Source organism: Haliotis rubra, unplaced genomic scaffold (genome assembly GCF_003918875.1).
Source record: "Haliotis rubra isolate DU_JTF1 unplaced genomic scaffold, ASM391887v1 Scf1651, whole genome shotgun sequence".
Classification (NCBI taxonomy): Eukaryota; Metazoa; Mollusca; class Gastropoda; order Lepetellida; family Haliotidae; genus Haliotis; species Haliotis rubra.
This window is the reverse complement of record NW_025765616.1, coordinates 27,916-49,768: the sequence shown is the minus strand read 5'-3', so window position 1 is coordinate 49,768 and position 21,853 is coordinate 27,916. Positions and strand designations below refer to the sequence as shown.

The following is a 21,853-nucleotide window of genomic DNA, read 5'->3' as shown; positions in this document are numbered from 1 at the left end:
GACTATCAATAACCCTACAATGTGTGCAGGAATGTTATGAATATTTACAAAACTATGCGGGCTTGACGGTGATGTTATTGACATGAGAATAATAGGATTAAGATTGCATAGTGATGAGTTGATGGCAGGCAGTGGCAATGTGATATCGTTGGATTCAGATAGTCAAATGCAGTATGAAGGCCACGACAAGAAAATACAAAACAATAAGGCATCGTCATCGGGTGTCAACATGGATCATGTGGCAGCACGAGCCAGTCTGAAATGACAGGGTAGCAAATATAATCCAGAAAGTACAGATGAGGAAAGCTATGTTCTCCTAAAGAACATTAGCCAGTCTGTCGGCAACATTTATGAAAACACACGGAAATCATTGGTATATTTTTCCGATTGGACTATGAATGAATGAATGATCTCTATTTCCTCCAGTAGCTTCGGAGAGTGACAAACGTTGGATGTTCTTTTAACACAACATACTTACAGAAATATGATAAAGAGAAAAAAAAAAGTTTTACAAAGCCACATATTTACATGATTCTGGTGAGAATTAAGTCATTGTCTATAGATCGCTGTCTATAGATAAAGCAGTGATCGCAGGCTCCAGGAGCTTATGTCACGTGATACAGAACCTATGAATTCAGCCCAGGTGTCAAGGCTCATATTCTCCATAATAAAGGTTATTCCACCGAGGAATGTCACAATTGCGACTTCGTCATCTGCACAGTCTTCGATACACATGTACTGTTCCAAGCTTAATGTGTCAAACAGATGCTCATAAAGAATGTTTCTTGCATCAGCTAAAGCTGTACAATATACAAGTTGGTGTTTTATTATATCATTGCATTCTTCATTACACATTAAACACTGACCAGGTGTTATTGGTAGCATTCCTAGTTTCACAAGTGCATACACAGGTCTGGTTGGGATATTGTATAGTATATATACACATATTCCAAAGTCTATGTGGAGCCAGTTTACTGTGGATTCTATAGAATCTGTCCAATTCATGGCGATCTTGCAGGCATGTATGCCAATGAGCAGTTTCATGCTCTGTTATCTTGGCCCGTATAGTTTTGTTCCACGCCTCCTCGGATGGAAACTGGTTAGTCTTCATAAAGAGATCAATTGCATTCCATAATTCATATTTCTTGGCTACATTGAGAAGATCGTGTGTTACACACTCACATTTGTAACCGGCTGCTATATACTGAGCACACTTGAAATAGAATATCTTTTTAAAGGTATATCTGTGGTTGCTTCGGCATAACCTTCCAAGGAACATCAGCTTCAATTTGTCGATAGTAGCTGTCATAGTCCACAGTCCTAAAGTTTGAATAGTTGCAGCGGTCGGAGATCTCTGATGAAAACTTTGCATGGTAGGCAGTGGCAATGTGATATCGTTGGATTCAGATAGTCTAATGCAGTATGAAGGCCACGACAAGAAAATACAAAACAATAAGGCATCGTCATCGGGTGTCAACATGGATCATGTGGCAGCACGAGCCAGTCTGAAATGACAGGGTAGCAAATATAATCCAGAAAGTACAGATGAGGAAAGCTATGTTCTCCTAAAGAACATTAGCCAGTCTGTCGGCAACATTTATGAAAACACACGGAAATCATTGGTATATTTTCCGATTGGACTATGTGCTTCCTTCTGGCTTATTACTCTGTTCGAATTACGTTGGTATAGATATATTTCATGATAAATATCGCTTAATGTGATGATTCTACTTTTAAGTTGTCCATGCATAGGGCATGGCAGGATCAGTTGATTGGTAGAATCAGGCTTGTTTTACCACTTGTACAGGTGAAGTGAATGTTTTAGATGAGGAGGATAAACATACCGATTTTTATATTGTGATGACGTCATGGTTCATTCAAATGCACTGTCAGCTTCATTTGGTACATTATTTACTTTTCCTATAAATAATTTGAACTTACTTCAGAAGAAGAGGCGTTTGGATGGCCTAGTTCGTCACACCAAACACCGGGGTTTGATTCCCCACATGGCTATAACGTGTGAAGCCCATTTTCTAGTGCCTACTGCTCTGATATTGCTGGAATATGTTTACTCATCACCACAGTGTAAATGGAACAGAAGAACATCCAATACCACAGGTCTACTGTTCATTTTGTATTAGGAAATTTACTATTTCAAAATATGCAAGCACGTCATTCAGCAAGTACATTAAATACATTATCTCTACAGAACAGGGTTAATGCCAGCCTGCTAATGTGGTAACTCTATTTCTTTGACTGTTCATAGTACAAAAAGCACCGAATATAATTATAATATATGTTGAACCCATCTTCATGTTTCAGCAGGAAGACAGTGATTTACATACAGCATTATTTCCCGTCTTTGTTTATATGTCATTGATGCATAATAGCAGTTTGTTATTAGATGCATTATTTGATAAAAAATGCAGTAGCCTGTTTGCTAGTTGAGTATTGTCTGTGAACAATCTTGCCAGTAACATATCATTTTATCATAAATAACAATAGAGGGTGGTCTTCGCTTTGTCTCTGTATAAATCACATATACCAGTGTACTTTTACTACCTGAAGAAATTTCCTAAAAATGTTAAATGGATATTTTCAATAATACGTAACTTTTCAAACCCCCATATTTCATATCCATGAGTTAAAATTGGACTGACAAGTTCATCAGAAAGTTTGGACTGGCAAGTAAAAGATAAATTAAATAATCTGGCTTTAGTTAAATGGAGTTCATAGCTTTTAGACTGTGCTTTCCCTGTGGACATGAACGTACCTTTTCTGCTGACAATTATACCCAGGTATTTGTATTCATCAACATTTTGTAAGTATATACATTTGATATTGCAAATCTATAACAATATTCTCTCCTTCCGCATTTTATATCAAGACATTACACTTCTCCAACCTCAGTGTTGACCCTTGACACTTCTTAATGAATTGTGGCAAATGCAAGACCAACATTACAATGAATTTTCAGTTAAGTTATTGGAAAGTGATAGCTGTTTCTAAAATAATTATCTTAAGCCTCACATACGTCTGTATTTCCATTTGTTCGTCAAGTGACGTCGGCGATAATTTTCCTTTGCCAGGGAGTTTATGTGTTTGGCTGCACTTGTTTAATGTTCTTGAAATACTTGCTGAAATCAAAAACATATTTAGCCTCAAGGTGATACACTGTTCAACTGTCAAGAGTCTTCAAAATGTAAATATATTTCCTTAACTTAACTGTACAACTAACCTCATTTTTTTTTAAACTATGAAAATTCCGTTTACTTAAGTCGACAGGAAAGGTTGCGTCGAATTTTGAGACACGGCAAAAATGAGGAATCACAGTAAGAAATTACTTTTCTGGTAGACCTCACTGTCAGCTATTAATTTCTTTCATAGTCTAAGTATATTAAATTAAAAGAATTTCAGGACGAAATAACCCACGCAGTCTTGTTGATAATCACTCAATAAACAAAATGATCATGGTTGTTGCATTTTAGATTGTCTAACATTTCCGCCTGTTATTTTCAATGGCTATATTGAAGTAAGGTGATTATACCATGTATTCTTCATATTTCCCCACACGAAATCATCATTTTTCGGATACATGTATCTCCCTTCTAGACGAGAGCCAGAAATATACGTGTTGCACATGCTATAACGGAGCTTTGGCGATGACTGTTCCTGGACAAGGAGTTATCACTGGTTGTAAGTCGGAGTATGACAATGCGATCAAATGACGTTAGGTGTGCCCTCAAAGCACTAATATGCATGCAGTTGTTCGCAATCGTTATACATGTTGGTGTTTAATCTACACACGTTAACCCCTAAAGCCATCATACAGAAAATGGTCAAATGCAACATATGTTATATTTGGGATTACACTTTCTTAGTAAAGTGGACCTGTGAAGATAGAATAGGTCTTCAGCAACCCATGTGCTGGCCATAAAAGGCGACTATGCTTGTCGTAAGAGGCGACTAACGGGATCGGATGGTCAGTTTCGTAGACTTGGTTGACACATGTCATCGGTTCCCAATTGCGCAGATCGATGCTCATGCTGTTGATCACTGGGTTGTCTGGTCCAGACTCGATTATTTACAGACCGCAGCCATATAGCTGGGATATTGCTGAGTGCGGCATAAAACTAAACTCACTCACTCACTTAGTAAAGTACAAATTCAAGTACTTTTGGGGTTGAGTCCCATCCGGGATTCGAAGGTGAGGGTGTGGGTTCGAATCCCGGATGGGACGCAACCCCCAAAATACTAGAATTTGTACTTTACTAAAAAAGTGTAATCCCAAATATAACATATGTTGAATTCAGCTTACCGAATATTATAAAATGTAGTATTTTTTGTGAGTTTAAGTAATGGCTAAATTTACCTACAATCACCAGCTCTGAGATGTAAATCCAGCTAAGGTACATGCAGGTAGCAAAGGTACGCATGGTCTCTAGTATGGTGACCTACCTTCAGCTAATGGTGATCTATAGCCCGTTTTAGCCCGGGATATACAATAATATATAACTTTGTATCGATTCATTGTATCGATCGATGCATCAATGCGTTATGAATCGTCACACCACTAGTTATAATGTGGGACATTGATATTTTCTTTGTATCAACAACGAGAATGAGACACAAGCTTTTCTGAAAATAGAAACAGATATGATGGATTTATTGCGGAATTCATCAAACAATCAAGGAACTGTGAATTACGTAAAGCTAAGTGCAGAGGTTAAATACCATTGTCTACATACATTTTTATGGGGTTTTGTTTTGGTTTTTATTGCAAAATTGGATTTGTACCTGTACTCAGCCTCTGACAAATAATTGAGATGAGGTGTTCTCTTGCTGTTAATTCATCGTGATTTATGATACTATTACCATATCAAGCATTCAAGCATTTCCATCAACTTAAGTGTTCATGTCCATCAAACACCTGCCTGTACATAGGCGGTTGAAGACTTCCTCAACTGATTAGTGTTTCAGTAAATATGTATACTATACATTTTGAGAACATGTTTAAAATTTATCAAGTTTTTCTATATTTCAGAAAAATGGATAAATGCAAAACCAAAGAAGACGATTCTGGCAAGATTCAAGCGCAATATATGTCATACAGGCAATCATTATCTTTTTTAAAGGAAGGCATTTAAGAAAAAGTCAAATTGTACTTTCTGAATAATATTTCTTGATTGAGTGCTAGAGCTTTACTTTTGTAGGATATAATGCATAGCTTTAGCTTGTTCCATGCGGAATTTCCTTCTTGTGTTCAATATAATTAATCCCCGATAAAGAATTCTCAAATGATTATATTAATTCACAATTTCCACCGTTTCCTATTTATTTCCAAAGAAATATTTCCATCTTCTGTTCATTCCCAACATAATAGACTTCATTTCAAACATACCCTTACAAATGAATATTAAATTTTATATCTTTCAAATATATCTACATTCTTTTGCATCTTTACAGGATTTTGGGCATACAATATATTGCCATCCTCATGCACTAACACAAGTAATACAACTTATACGTAAGTTAAATTATTCAATGGATTTAAGATAATAGTTGTCCCTTTACTTCAATGTGATCCAAAGAAAGTTTCCCTGTATTCTAATAACAAACTAAACAGCATTGGTGATGAGTTCGCACCTGGCCTTACAGTTAGTGACAATGTTTTAACATGTGTGGGGTGTAACTATGGTCTCATTATATCAATAATACCATAACTGACATGAGCTCTGATGTGCATCCAGGGGCTACTGTGTTATAGTTCAAACATTCGTCAATACAGGCAACCAAGGCCAGGCAAGTCCTGACTATGCAAAACATGCCTGAAACTATTGTTCCCCCCAGGATGGTAAAATAAACATCACCTGTTAAATCTGCTTAAAGGAGCAAACAGCGTTCAGTAAAGCTGCTTAGAGGGCATCGAGAGCAAAGAACTTAAGCGGATACGGCTGAAGACGTAAGTGAAATTGGCCTGCGGCTGTAGCCCGGTTTGTCAGGAGATGTCGTGTATTTGGGTTAATATTAACGTGTAGCCCGGTTTGTCATGTGATGTCTAGAGGTGTTTGGCAGGTGATGTCTAGAGCTGTGTGTCAGGTGATGTCTTGAGCTGAGCGTCAGGTGATGTATTGAGCTGTGTGTCAGGTGATGTCCAGAGCAGTGTGTCAGGAGATGACTTGAGCAGTGTGTCAGGTGATGTCTAGAGTAGTGTTTCAGGTGATGTCTAGAGCTGTGTGTCAGGTGATGTCTAGAGCAGTGTGTCAGGTGATGTCTAGAGTAGTGTGTCAGGTGATGTCTAGAGTAGTGTGTCAGGTGATGTCCAGAGTAGTGTGTCAGGTGATGTCTACAGCCGTGTGTCAGGTGATGTCCAGAGTAGTGTGTCAGGTGATGTCTAGAGCCGTGTGTCAGGTGATGTCTAGAGTAGTGCGTCAGGTGATGTCTAGAGCAGTGTGTCAGGTGATGTCTAGAGCCGTGTGTCAGGTGATGTCTAGAGTAGTGTGTCAGGTGATGTCTAGAGCTGTGTGTCAGGTGATGTCTAGAGTAGTGTGTCAGGTGATGTCTAGAGCAGTGTGTCAGGTGATGTCTAGAGTAGTGCGTCAGTTGATGTCTAGAGCAGTGTGTCAGGTGATGTCTAGAGCCGTGTGTCAGGTGATGTCTAGAGTAGTGTGTCAGGTGATGTCTAGAGCTGTGTGTCAGGTGATGTCTAGAGCAGTGTGTCAGGTGATGTCTAGAGCAGTGTTTCAGGTGATGTCTAGAACTGGATTTCAGGTGATGTCTAGAGCTGTGTGCCAGGCGATATCTAGAGCCGTGTGTCAGGTGATGTCTGGAGCTGTGTGCCAGGCGATATCTAGAGCAGTGTGTCTGGAGCTGTGTGTCAGGTAAAGTCTGGAGCTGTGTGTCAGGTGGATGTCCAGAGCTCTATGCTAGGTGATGTCTAGAGCTGTGTGTCAGATGATGTCTAACGCATTGTGTCGGGTGTTGTATAGAGCAGTGTGTCAAGTGATGTCTAGAGCTGTATGCTAGGTGATGTCCAGAGCTCTATGCTAGGTGATGTCTAGAGAAGTGTGATATGTGATGACCGGAGCAGTGTGTCAGGTGATGACTGGAGCAGTGTGTCAGGTGATGTCTAGAGCAGTGTTTCAGGTGATGTCTAGAGCAGTGTGTCAGGTGATGTCTAGAGCAGTGTTGTGTGGTGTAGTGTGGTGTGGTGTGGTGTGGTGTGGTGTGGTGTGGTGTGGTGTGGTGTGGTGTGGTGTGGTGTGGTGTGGTGTGGTGTTATAGTTGATTTAACCTAATAAGAATCACAAAGGAATTATCACCATACTTTTCGCCCAAACGAACCCCAATCGAATCGTGTAGCTAATACAACAGACAACCCAGCCAACTGATCAACATCGTGAGCATCAATCTACGCAACTGGGATACGATGACATGTGTGAACCAAGTCAGTGAGTCTGACCACCCGATCCTGTTAGTCGCCTCTTACGACAAGCATTGGTCTAACTTGGATTGTCACGGGTTCGTTTGCCAAGTACACATTTACCAAACTTTAATATATACATTATGGCACTCGAATATTAACAACAAAGTAAAGATAAGTTATATGGGTGAAAAACTTTATTACAATTAGGAGTGACAATTCGATGAAGATTCAACCACCGTTAACATGCAAGTGATGTACAGTGTATGGTTGCAAGGCTTTATTACAATTAGGAGCGACCTTTTTCAATGGAGTGACCTTGTGAAGTCAGTGCAACTCATTCAGGTGAGCCAAGTATGGTACTCTTCAAAGAGAACACGTTTGAAAGAATGACAACAAGGTTATATGTCATATTCTCTAGCAAAGTGCGTGACGAATTTCTTATCCTGTACTTTACGGTATTCAACCACTATTATGATGCAAGTGATGTACAGAGTATGGTTGCAAGGCTTTATTACAATTAGGAATGGCATTTCGATGGAGATTCAACGACCGTCATCATGCAAGTGCAGGAAAGATTATTGTTGCAAGAAAACTACGAGGAAATGTTTTTACAGTTGTATGGATTGGGTGTACTTTCAAAAAAGCGGAGAAGCCTATGGCATGAAAAAACGAACAGATCCGAATCAAAAGACTCCAAGAAACAAACGTGATCAAGGCTACCTACCTCCAGCTTACCATCAACTCATCAAAGATTCCAATCAGACATAATCCTTATTTATCATTTTGTTTTTACTAGAGGCTTTACCTTTTTTAATGTAGACCTTTCGTTAATATTGGAAATCATAAACCCTAAAGTTCAGTTACCTAGTCTAGCAGAAAATGAGTTTCCAAACTCAGGTTCGATATTTTGTTATTTAGGACCGCAGTCTGCAATATTCTAGTTGTATGGCATAAAACGGAGACACGAGCAATTCGAGCAAACAGTGACGAACGGTGTGATGATTTAAGGATTCCATCCCTAACACACACACACACACACACACACACACACACACACACACACACACACACACACACACACACACACACACTCACACACACACACACACCAAAAAAAAAACAACAACAAACAAACAAAAAAACAAACACACACACCCAAAACACACACACACACAAACACACACACAAAACACACCCAAAAAAAACAACACACACAAACAAACACACACACAAACACACACACACAAACCAAACAAAAACAAAACAAAACAAAACAAAACAAACAAACAAAAATACAAACAAACAAAAACCAAAAACCTAAAATCATCAAGGGGGGAAAAAGCATGTGCTATTCGTTCAGGTGAGCCAGGTTTGGTATACTAGTAATTCAAAGAGAACACGGAAGATTGGCAACAAGGTTATATTTCACATTCTCTAACAAAATGCGTTTTGAGTTCCTTATCCTGTCCTTTAAAGTAGTTATTTGCATGGACAGTCTTCAGAGTTGCCGAAGTGAGGTCACACCTCCCGTTTGCCCAATCAGCTGACCGACAGACAAAGTTGGTCGTGCTTGAGCAGTGTTCTCTGCACTGCTGTCTAGTGACCTCCCTGAAAGTAGCCATGTTGTTGTGACCGATGTGGTAGCCGTGTACTGCAGTGTAATGAGGACCGTACGAGGTGCAAGCTGTAATGAGATATTTCACCTCATAAATAAGGAGGCATCATGAAGATGTTAAAATGCTGCATATAATTGTCAGCAATGAAGACTGACAAAAGGCAGTCATATAACAAAAGCTTTAATCAACACGTCAACTTTGTGACAAAAAGTAATAATTCATAGTAATACATCCATCTTATATGCTGAAAACTTACACCTGGCACTTTTTCATAGTTACTTGAGAGCATCATTATTAGAAAGATAAAATTGTACCTACTGGCATTGCAGGTCGCTGACAGTGGTGAGAAGGACAGCCCTGGGTCACACATGCACTCCGAGTTGACACAGACAGAGTCTGGCACGGTGCACTCCGAGTTGTTCTGACATGAAGATCCAATAAATCCTACCGCTGAAAGAGAAAGAGATGGTTTAGAGTTCTAATCCGTCATTTTGAGGCAATAAGCTAACCAATCTTGAAAATCCTAAAGTCAACTATGGTTGAAAAACTGGACTTACTTAAATACTTACGGACTCACAAATCTGAAAAATACAATCTGCTAGCAGATTAAGGTTAATCAAACTTATAATTTCTGTCATGTTTTCATTTTGTAGGTTTTATTTTGGTTTATTTGCGGTCATTATTCAATAAATCCATTCATCATTGAGATGATATATTGGTTCAGATTTCACCACCTATTCAGATTATTTGAGTTAGAATTGATCTTCAGCAACCCATGCTTGTCGTATGAGGCGACTAACGGGATCGGTGCCACACGATCAGACTAGCTGACTTGGTTGACACGTCACCGTATCCAAATTGCGTAGATCGAAGATCATGATGTTGATTACTGGATTGTGTCTACTCGAGATTCAATTAAATTATTTATTATATCAGCTGGAATATTGCTGCTTGCTGGCTGTTCGTTAGGCGAACAAACAATCAATCATTTAAAACCTCATGATATTTCAGTAAATATCATGCTGCACATATATGTCTCACATGGGTTTCTCACCCACAGGTATGTAAGAATATTCCATCGTGATCTTTACATTCAGGTTCCAAGGATCTGTGTGTTCCAAAAACACGCACCAGTTCCAGTTTCCAGTGCGGGTCCAGTTCAGTGAAATTCAACCCCAGACAGCCTCACGAACATTCAGACACTCAGCGACTAGATTGAAAACTCACTACTTCGAAATGACAATACAACTGAAACACTTGAGTCAGGGTTCATCTTAGCGTCCCTGGGCAGACTTTCACGGTGAGGTGAGGTGAAATTGGGTTTAACGTCGTGCTTGTGAATATTTCGCTCATATGACGACGTGCATGCGTGTGTGTGTGTGTGAGGCTGCTTGTACTCTAGCCCAGACTGAAGCTGGTTTTATAGTGCTAGCCCACTGAGATACCATGCCGTAGTGAAGCATAAATACCCCACTCAGACACATTCTACTGACTCCGAGCCGACCAGTCCTTGTTGTACCCATTAATGCCGAGCGCCAGGCAGGGACCAACAAGTACCATATTTTAACGTCTTTTGGCATGACGCTGTCGGGGATCGAACTCCGCGACCTTCCGCTCTCCGGGCGGACGCTCTAACCACTACACCACGGAGGCGGACCAGACTTTCACGGACTGGAAACACGCGCTGTTTAAATGACTAGTTTGATTAGTAGAAATGTTGACCTGAGCAAACGCGAACTTATGATCAAGTTAAAACACGGCATTCTGAAAAGGCATTATTGTAGTAGCTGCAGCGTCATGTTTGGGAATGTCCTGTACATCCATCAAAAACTAATTGAAGGCCGACTGAAAATGTACACTACCAACAACAGTAAAAGCGAGTTCGTGAGTGAAATACACCATCGTATCGGCACTATTTCAGCTATTATGGAACAAGACCGGGTTTAGACAAACGCAATATCATATACTTTCAACAAAATTGGAAGACTTCAAAAAATCATGTTTTCTGACTATTGTTACAGCATCAAATTCATTGTAAAAAGTGAGGGTGACTGGTATTTTTACCCTGATTTAATATTCCCACAACATCAGGGTAGTGGACACCAGATCGTGCAGGCTCCGCCAAAGACAGCGAAGTCATGATCTATTTTCAGCGGATTAACGAGACCTGTTAGGTGACGGAGGGTTATTTGATCCCTCCCCACTCACAGAGTAATACGAGGCCACCACCTTTGATTAGGTAAATGTGTTTGTTTCAATTTCCTACATAGCAGTATGTATACACAGGAGTTTACGCCATCGATGCTGTGTTCAACATAAGATCTAAGAACTCCTCTATAATTAGCATATAAGTGTTTCGCAAAACAGCTGCCACAATATCTCGCGAAGTGCGAGGCTGCAGTGATGGCAATGGGTTTAGTTTAGTGTTTCCTGAATCTCTAATTCTGTTCCCGCTAATTTTGCTTGAACCATTACCCACGAAGCGGAGAAAATACAACAAATGAACAATTAATTCTTTGACTCGTACAGAACATATCCTGGAGCTGAGTCACTGTAGAGGTGGGTTGAAGGGTTTGGCGTACTGACAGACAGATTCTTCTGTGTTCACTTGAAAACTAACACAGGTTTTCTTGGAAACAGTATTCAAGTTTTCAGAGTTCTTTCTCCCACAACAGCCTGTGAAGAAGAGCTGATTATCAGCGTGACGCCTGAGTATAGTGATAATTACTACACTCCTGAATCGACGCTTGTTGAATCCACCGAACACGTCCACCATAGTGCTGGTGGATATATAAGGAACTTCTGGACATCCTTGTCATATTCAACGCAGTTTCTGCAGTGGCGCGTGTATACGCGAGCGTCCTGACGAAGACTGTGCACTAGAAAACCTAAGCCAGCACTATTTTGTTTTGCTCGAAACAACCAGTAACCAGAAAAGTGTACAGTAAGTGGTGTGGTGTGGAAAACATTTCTTGCGTGACTGACGTTGTAAAACATCAAACAGATTTCGATGTGGGTGTTTGCATTAGTAACTGTTTTAGTTTAGACCGAAGATGTGTTGACGACAACAGTAAAAGTCTCTTTATCTGAACTTTATCAACTCCACGGATATTCTCAGATATCCATTGAGTGTTTGCTAAGTGATCGATAGTCGTCGCCTCAATAGGCAATAATAATGTTTGTAAACTTTCTAAACGTATTTATTTCGTCACTCCAGGCCACGGGGATATGATTCCTGTACAACATTAATACATCCGGGTTAGAACTGGTCTTACATGCTTCCTTGCAGGAGGCGACTAACGGGATCTGTAGTCAGGCCTGCTGACTTGGTTGACACATATCATCGTGTCCAAACCTGTCTGGACCAGACCTCGAATATTTCACTACCAGACAATCCAGTGGCTGGCATCATTACCATCGATCTAAACAACTAGGATACGATGACATAGATCAACCAAGTCAACGATCCCTACCACCTGACCAATAATTGCCTTCTTACTACAAAACACAGGTTGTTGAATATCATTTTAACCTGAGTCAGAGCATCTTAAAGTAGCTACTAAAACAGTAACTTATGGTCTACCGTGTTGAAACATTATTAAGATTTTGACAGATAGTTCTCTTATATGGGATAAAATGTTCGCTGTGAAGGTTAATAATATAAAGTGTAAGGGGACAAACATTTTGTATGGGGATTATATATATTTTTTCATTTCCAGTTGTAAAACCAACGGACCGTAATGGACACGTTTCTCAAATGATGCAGTCAGGATCTGAGTAAGTGAGAAGTTCCACGGCAGCATGTACCGCACGATCTGTAGGGCCAAGACACTTCAGCCCTAAATCACAAAATATGGTTATAATAATACGGCTATTGTAATATTCCATTTTGACAGGCGCTGTAGAGGGATCCTGATTTTACATCTATGGTTTTAAGAACGGAATCCTCAGACAACAATTCAGGCAGACACATACATTTGCGGACAGGTTGGCTGCACTAAATGCCCTATTTCCAGATGCAATGCTACCTTTACCTGATCAAGAGGACATATTGATGGAAATTCAGCAGGAAATTTCAGATGAATAATTTTGTCTATGTTATCGTTATTTCATATATTTACAATGCCAGCACACACACACACACACACACACACGTACACACACACACACACACACACACACACACACACACACACACGTACATACATACATACATACAATACATACATACATGTACATACATACATACATACATACATACATACATATATACATACATACATATGTACATACGTGCATGCATATGTACACACACACACACACTATTGAAGTTATGATGCTCTATGATGACATTTTACAGACTTTTTCTATAGAAATATCATTGATTGTTTTGTATACTTGTATATCAGCACAATGTAGTACCTATCAACGGCACACGTTGACTACATGTATGTGCTGTACCTGTAAATAAGTGAGTAAATAGTAAATACAGAAAGAGGACATTTCGATGGTAATCCAACAGCCAGAGCGTCCCCTCAGCCCCGAACACAGCCCAGAGTCATCCTTCTAGTCTAAGGTCATCAAAGGATTTGAATGGGAACAATTTTCCACTGAAATTATCCAGACCAGGGGAAGAAGATAACAGAGATTTTACCAGTGAAGTCGCCTTCATTTCAAAGCTTTACAGTTAAAATATCTGAACATATCCCGGGTCCAGGAAGAACAAGTGACTTTGACTAGACAATGCAGTAAGTAATGTAAGAGTGTGTCAATAAAAGGTTATTGCCATTTTAATGTGTTAAACTTCATTGTTTTAAACTTAGGTATAAAACTCTATTATTACCAAACTGGCCTGTGTTGAGCTGCTAATACTTACACTGTTTCACTAACTCACTGGTAGCTTGTTGGGGCAGTCAGCTTGGGGTCTGTTGTTCAAGGTCCCAGGTTCAATCTCATTCTTGACCAACTCTTGTTGTTCCGGGACAAACTTCCGAATAGCGACGTGGCCCATTCGTGACCAACTCTTGTTATTCCGGGACAAGCTGAATAGCGACTCGTTAGCCTCTGGAAGGATTTCATATTGGCGCAGGAACATCAGAACTACTTCAAACAGGAACGATAACTCTATTCCCTGTTTGATTCCAAGAGTACTTAATATCTGCCGAAGTACTCAATCATTGTATTGCTGTTTCTGTTTTTGCTTATTTATTTTAAAAGTATTAAGCCTCCTTGATACAACTAAAGAAGGGAGAAAAACATATTTGTTAAAGACATATTCTGACAGTAACCAGATGTTATTACCAGATGTTCACCTTATATTTCCAAATATATTTCTGAAGAGGGTTTAATAGTCACAAATGGGATGTGTTTCATTGAATATGCAAATAAAATTTATAAAAAAATCGTTGGCATTTTAATCCCAAAGCAGAAAATAAAATATCACTTTAAAGAATATACTCATGCCAATAATGGTTGTCACCTCCCCACCTAACCCACACACACACCTCACACCCCACCCACACCCCTCTCAATTAAAAATTATGAAGGGGTGTCTTAATAAATATTAGCATGAGTATATTTCTCAAACCGGACATAAGTGTAACCTTGCTGTCATACCCCAAGTGGAATTTTACATGAATTCGCTGAAAATATATCAATGACCGTAAAGGGGTGAGACTAAAAATATTCCCAGAGATATTAAATATATGTCAATGTTAAAGATTAAAGTTGATTAGTTACAAACAGATATAAGGTTATTGTTTTAAAACTTATAGGGATGTATAATTACATTCCTAAAACTGTTGGAAAGCGCACGTACAATCACCACAACAAGCCTGCAAGGTCGTCAGAAATACACTCAGTTGGACCAGTGAGAGCCATTATGTCACCAAACGCACGTTCGTGTATTTGAATGTCTCACCGTCATCAGCATGATTATCAAACAATTCACAATAGATAACACAATTCTCTTATACATTATTATTTCATAATATCTTTAACAATAACATAATGCACCATAAACGATTTAACTAGTCTGGAATATTTTTGCTGGAAATCACCAAAACCATTACGCGCGTTGTGATTGGTTTGTTGTTTTCACATACATAACAAGCATCGATAGGTGGACGAATCTTCTTGGAGGTTACGGAAGGGGCGAGTGGTGACGAATTGTTCAATCTCTGCACTGGCCTGTTGTAAAGGTGCCTATTGTTTCCTGGAATTTCCAGCTATCCCACCGACCTTCTTGTCCAGCTTTCTACTACCTTTCACTGGTGGCAGTCCACATCTTTCTCCTTGGCGACCACAGCTGCTTACCAGCACATTATGGAGTAAGTTCAGTGAGATGTTTTAGTAGTATATGTACTGCAGGGCTATTAAGTTTAGTGTTATAGATTACATGTTTTAAGGAATGAGTGTTATATAATATTTAGTGTATGTTACACTGTAGGTGTTTGTCTTTAAATATATGCATACTTAAAGTATTTTAGACAAATAAATGATGTGTGTGTTACGAGGGTACATTATACTGGTATGGAGTTTATTTGGTACAGTAAAGTATTTTATACCACCATGATACTGTACTTTTGTATCATGTATACATAACTTATGTATATGTATATGTATAGCCATGCGTATATTAGCTATTTTACGAACTGGCGTGATACAGTAATGTGTATACTTGTTGGTCCCTGCCTGGCGCTCGGCATTAATGGAATACAACAAGGACTGGTCGCCTCGGAGTCAGTATAATGTGTCTGAGTGGGGTATTCATGCTTCACTGGGACATGGTATCTCAGTGAGTCTAGCACTATAGAACCAGCTTAAGTCTTGGCTAGTACAGGCGGCCGTACATACACATACACGCATGCACGTCGTCATATGAAGCGAAATATTCTCAAGCGCGACGTTAAGCCCAATTTCACCTCCACCTCACCCAGTCCAGAATCGATTTATAACAGGCTGCTGTGACGATTTACATAAATGGCGAATTGAGGTGTCAAACAATATTCCTCCCTATTGGATATCCAGCTGCTGTTTCTATATGGTTATTACTGGGCCCCGTTTCACAAAGCTCTCGTGAAGCCTAAGATCGTGTAACTTTTCTCGTAGCATTCGTGCCTCCTCTACTGTAAGCTTGATGACCTACGATGGTCGTAGCGCTGCGAGAGCTTGGTGAAACGGGGCCCCTGATTCAGTCAATCTAATAATCTTGGCGATCATGATTCATCTTAAATCAACTTTGATCAGCCCAGAGTCCTTTCACGTCACTTATCTGTCGGAAACATATGAAACTGGTTACAGAGATTTTCTCACCAGATAGATATCTTCGCCATTTCTTTACGACTTAGCTTGCCTGCATGTCATCCTAGCCGCCTCAGCACCCTGTGGAGAGATGTCTGCCCTGAGGTCTACAGTGACATTCTGATCGTGTGTCCAGCATCCCATGACTATTACCGTGAAGATCCGGGTTAGGAATTGATCTTCAGCAACCCATGCGCCGACTCCGTGAAGATCCGAGTTAGAATTGATCTTCAGCAACCGATGCTTATCTCCCTGTGAAAATCCAGGCTAGAATTGATCTTCAGCAACCCATGCTTGACTCCCGTGGAAGATCGGGTTAGAATTGATCTTCAGCAACCCACGCTTATCTCCTGTGAAAATCAGGGCTAGGTAGATCTTCAGCAACCCATGCTTGTCCCTAGAACCAGTGAAGATCTGGGGCCGTGTTTATCAAACGACTTAAGTCATTAAAAACTTAAGTCAGTAGGCAGGTAGGCTTAAATCAACTCTTTTGACTTTAGAGTCATGTAGAAACAAAATGGCTGTCACACGTATTCCAAGAGTATTTAATGAAAGAAGAGAAGTTCTGCATACATTAGATGATAATGAGCTGTTACAAAGGTACAGAAACAGTATTGTTTACATCTGTGATTTACTAGAACACGATCTAAGTCCCGTAACGCATCGGGTTGTGCAGTGTCCTGCGTTACCAAAGTGTCGTCACTTTGCGTTATCTTGCCACTGTGGAATTTCAGATGTGTGCAATGGCGATGACCATGGACTGAGCCAACCCACCATCTCAAGAGTCATCGAACAAACTGCTTCAATCGCACTCACAAGTCAGCGTATGGTCCGTAGATTTGTCACCTTTCCACACCAAGCCCAAGATATAAAGAACGACACAAGCGTCGATTTTATCGAACTGCAAAACTTCCCCGGTGTAGTAGGTGTCATTGATGGCACTCACACGTTCAAATTCGACCCCATCAGTTAATGAGAATGAATTCATTAACAGGCATCACTACCACAGTATTAATACACAGATAGTGATTGACAGCGACTTTGACCGGATCATCGACATCGTAGCATGTTGGCCTGGCTCAACACATGACTCCCGCATCTTGACAACAAGCGGGTTATGTCGGATGTTTGAGGTGAACCAGTTACCATAACACCATTTTGCGTCCCAGCTTCCTGGATCACAGACAAACTACAACAGGTATAATTGCTATTTCTTCGGAGGTCAGCTTCGAGTACTAACCAATAGAGTGATTTCCCTTGGTTATGTGAAATACAATCTTCAACATAAAAAACGAAATGGAAGACTTACATATCTTTGCTAAATGCATTATTCCAGGCAACATGTCATTTACAATCATAATAATCTACTTCTTTTTGTTGTAAATGCATCTTGGGTGACTTATCAATGAAACAATACGTGTGGGCAAGTAAAGTGTATCATGATATCTCCATTTTGATTTAATACCACCCATAAATATTATATGATCATCTAGTGATTCCAGTTGTATTTATTGCAAATTTTCCAGATCACATACAAAAACGCCAGAAACTGTGTGGAAGAGGTATTGGACAACTGATGCGGACGGTTTCATGTACTACATGGAGAAATCAGACTTTCCCCACAAGAGGCTTGCAAGGTATAGCATTGTCAGAATGTTTTCTGTGGACTCCATTGAAGTTGAAGTTAAATCATAATTTTAGCACATATATGTCCCCAATAATACCCTAAGGACCTAATATGCATCAGGTAGATAAAGAAACCAACACAATTAATAAGATAAACAATAACTTTTATTTAATGAATACATTAACAAATCTCAAACAAGAATGTAAAAATGTCTACACTTTTTCAGTCCGTCCTAACATAAACAAGGTGGACAAGTCAGATATATGTGATCGTACTGTCAATAGCACCTCACTCAATATTGACAGATAATTATTGTAATCTAAAGTTCAACTGTAATAAAATTAGTTATCTCAATAATCATATTTAAAAGAATCATATTTAAGATGTTTAGACAATCAAATATGAGTATACTTATACTGTGATCCTAGGTTTATGAACCCTTAGAGAGGAACATTTTACGTGAAATGTTTTTGTGAAATGAAAATGGTATATATTCAAATATATCTGAATCGTGGCATTTTCTGTATAGCTACTAAATTAAAGCATAAAGATTGCCAGGATCAAATACTCTTAGTGTCAGATTAGTAGGGTAGGGATTTTACCAAAGAATTATTAGATGTGAAATGCATTCATGGAAGATTATGATGCTAGAAACATTGGTTATGACAAAATAACATTTTTTAGATGAAGGCCACATTAATTGCTGAATATCCCAGTGGTTAGGTATTCAACTAAAATCAGTTCCATGGGAGATTTTCTCACTAACATTACATTATGCTATTATTTGATAATCAATTACAATAAATTATCAAAACTAAATATTTCTTGGTCAAATACAATAAGTCCTCTACATCCTACTTTTTAATTAAATTGACTGAAATTTCTTGACCATTTGTTGTGTCTTGACTATGTTTTTTAAATATGTCCCTAGGTAATAATTACCTTACCAATGCGGTGCTGCACAATATCAACAAGAACAGGAATGTCCCAATGCCAGCTCAGAAGTGGGAGCGGAGGTCAACCCTGGACAGCTCAGGGCACAGATGCAACGTCTGCCAGCCATTGCTCCTACAGCATCAGGAGCCAGATACAGGGAACAATTTGCGATCCAGCTTCTTTTTAATGTACGTATTTCCAAAGTCTATCATGAAAGTCATAGAAATGCATTGATTATTAATTTCATATTCCTAAATGCAAGACCTCTAAGGGACCGTTCATAATTTATGTCTCTGGGGGAAAGAAATGATGATTGTCATGGAGAAGCATGTACAATGTGAATGACTCTAAAATTTACAAAGTACTTGCCACCCCCACCATGTCATGCACAAGGTCCATTTACCCACTCACGTCTTTTAACATAAATTAGTGTAATATTCACTATTTACAAAATTTCTGACCCCTAGGTACATGTGAGCAGTTGACACCCCCTACCTCCCAAGAACAAAATGGGTGACCACTCCTTAAAACTTAAAATCAACACACACAGAGGCAGCACACGCACACACACACACACGCACGCACACACACACACACACACACACACACACACACCACCACATTAAATTTTGAAAGGTCCCTAATAATTACAATGTATATACCCTATACTGTCATTGAATTGCCTGTACAATCTATTCTTCTAGTTTATTAATTCTTCTCTTAAGATACTCTCTTTTCAATTTCAAACATTCAATCTCTAATTCCAGTTTTTCTTTCTGTAATGCCTCCACAGAAGGCTGATGCTGGCACTGACAGGCTGTCTTCTCTGGCGGGTGAGTAAACGTTCACCATGTCCTGGACCTCGTCACTGATACATGATTGGGCTACAACAAAATCTAATGATTTGTAAAATACATAAAGAGGAATGAAATACATTTTCTCAATTCTTTCTTCAATATATTAAATGCGTTGGGGGTTACCCTAGTGGTAAAAGCGTTGATTCAACACGTTCGATTCACCACGTAGGTACAAATGTGAAACACTTACTATGTCCATAGAGGCTGGAATGTTGCTAAAAAGCTGCATAAAAATACTCACTTCTTTAATGCTTAAGGTTTCGTTTGATGAGTCCCTGAGACGTTTGTCTTGGTCCTCGCTAAATCTGTATTCCAGCTAGTTTGTGCTTTTGAATTCCTAGAAAAACATACTTCCTTGGGTATGGCCACCAATTCGATGTATTCCCCCCTTTGAACGTTGCAATTAGTTCTATTTTTGGAATATTCTTGCCTTTCTGATATCATCTGAAAACATGTCAGATGACTTGAATGCTGCTGCTGTGACTACACTTATATTGGCATCAAGAAACTGTATTTCTTCAACCTTTAAATGTACCTTTATGAAGATCTGGTTCTGAATAAGTGATGATCTTATTGATTGGCTACCCATACTTTTCATAAGCGGCAACTAACGGGATCGTATCCCAGTTGCGTAGATCAATGCTTGTGCTGTTGATCGCTGGATTGTCTGGTCAGACTCGATTATTTACAGACCTCCGCCTTCTAGATGGAATATTGCTGAGTGCGGCATTAAACACAAAACCAACGTATGGCTTTCTTGTTCTCTGACGATAACTAAGTTTTAAAATCTTCACCATAATCAACAGTTCGAGTGAACAGTTTATAAAATTATTAAATGCTTAAAACAATTTTTTTAAGAGAGGCAGTGACATCACTAGAGGTACAAATGCTGCAGTCATTTTAGTGATATATCTGTAGCTCCCATTAAACCAACTGGTTTTAACTAAATATACTGAAGTGACACAATGTCCTTTAAGAGATGATTCAGTTCGTTTTGCGGTCGTCAGGGACCACTGATCACCATACACTTATTCACAATTTCTGTTCAATGGCAGACAAACCAACCAAAACCCTGTTATTCGACTCCATATTAAATACACACCTTCCACTGAGTAAGAAATAAGTGCTATTGATCAACCGGATAAACTTTGCGCCGACGTATACATGTACGTGTTATTGTTTGCCAAGCTGAACCAATTATTTATGCATGTGTCCCGATAGTGGTTTGTTAGCGCTCCTAGTATCCTTTGTGATTTATGGTTTCTTGAGAGCATTCTCTATTCGGAACGTGGAGTTATATATAATTAATCAACTATTGGCTAATGTGTAGATGTAATTCATGCGTTGCAATTGTGTTTGCCTTGGTTTAACACAACAAATGTTCAAACATTTTAGCCTTAAATAAATCATCCCCTGTGTTGTGTTTGGATATCACGTCTAGAGTTCATATGTCCACAGCAACAACAATTTCACTTCTTCTGTACATTGTTATCTCTTCGCTGTCAAGTTGTATCTATTACCATATGTGTTTGTTATATCTACACGGTTGTTGATCCATATGTTGTCATCCTTCCTCACTGCTCAAACTTCTAAATGCCTCAATAAAGTGATGTTGGTCGTTATGTTCCTATTGCAACTTCAGTGAATAGGTTTATTTTACACCACACTTAGCAATATTCCAGCTATATGGCGGCGGTCTGTTAATCGTGTCAATGTAGGGATCAACAGTACGAGCATCGATCTACACCAAGTGGGATGCACTGACATGTGTCAACGGAAGCCCTGACCACAGAGCCCATGGAGTCGCCTCTTAAGACAAGCATGGGTTTACTGAAGATCAATTCTAACCCGGATCTTCACGGTTTTACAGCCGTAAGATACATAATTTAGCGGGGTTTGATAACAGCTGTTTGGATCTCTCTCCGCTATGGTGGTATTCCTTTCATTCACAGCATGGGGCAATCTGTACATATCATAAAAGATTCAACAATGGATACCAAAGAAGGCACATGTCAATAGATGTGAAACAGAAACAAACCCGAAATAATCAATATACAATCACAAATTTCTTTGCTATGTCCATCAGGGG

The 21,853-nt window shown here is 39.3% G+C and overlaps 1 protein-coding gene across 1 annotated transcript; it reads right to left on the bottom strand.

The window, feature by feature from the left end:
* Positions 1-8,710: 8,710 nt before the first annotated feature.
* On the bottom strand, positions 8,711-14,574 carry LOC124272004 (the record flags this gene model as incomplete). The annotated part of the gene is made up of 3 exons (XM_046707174.1): positions 8,711-9,110; positions 9,361-9,486; positions 14,559-14,574. Coding segments are annotated over 3 exons (408 nt in total), but the record flags the coding sequence as incomplete, so codon positions are not given.
* Positions 14,575-21,853: the final 7,279 nt, after the last annotated feature.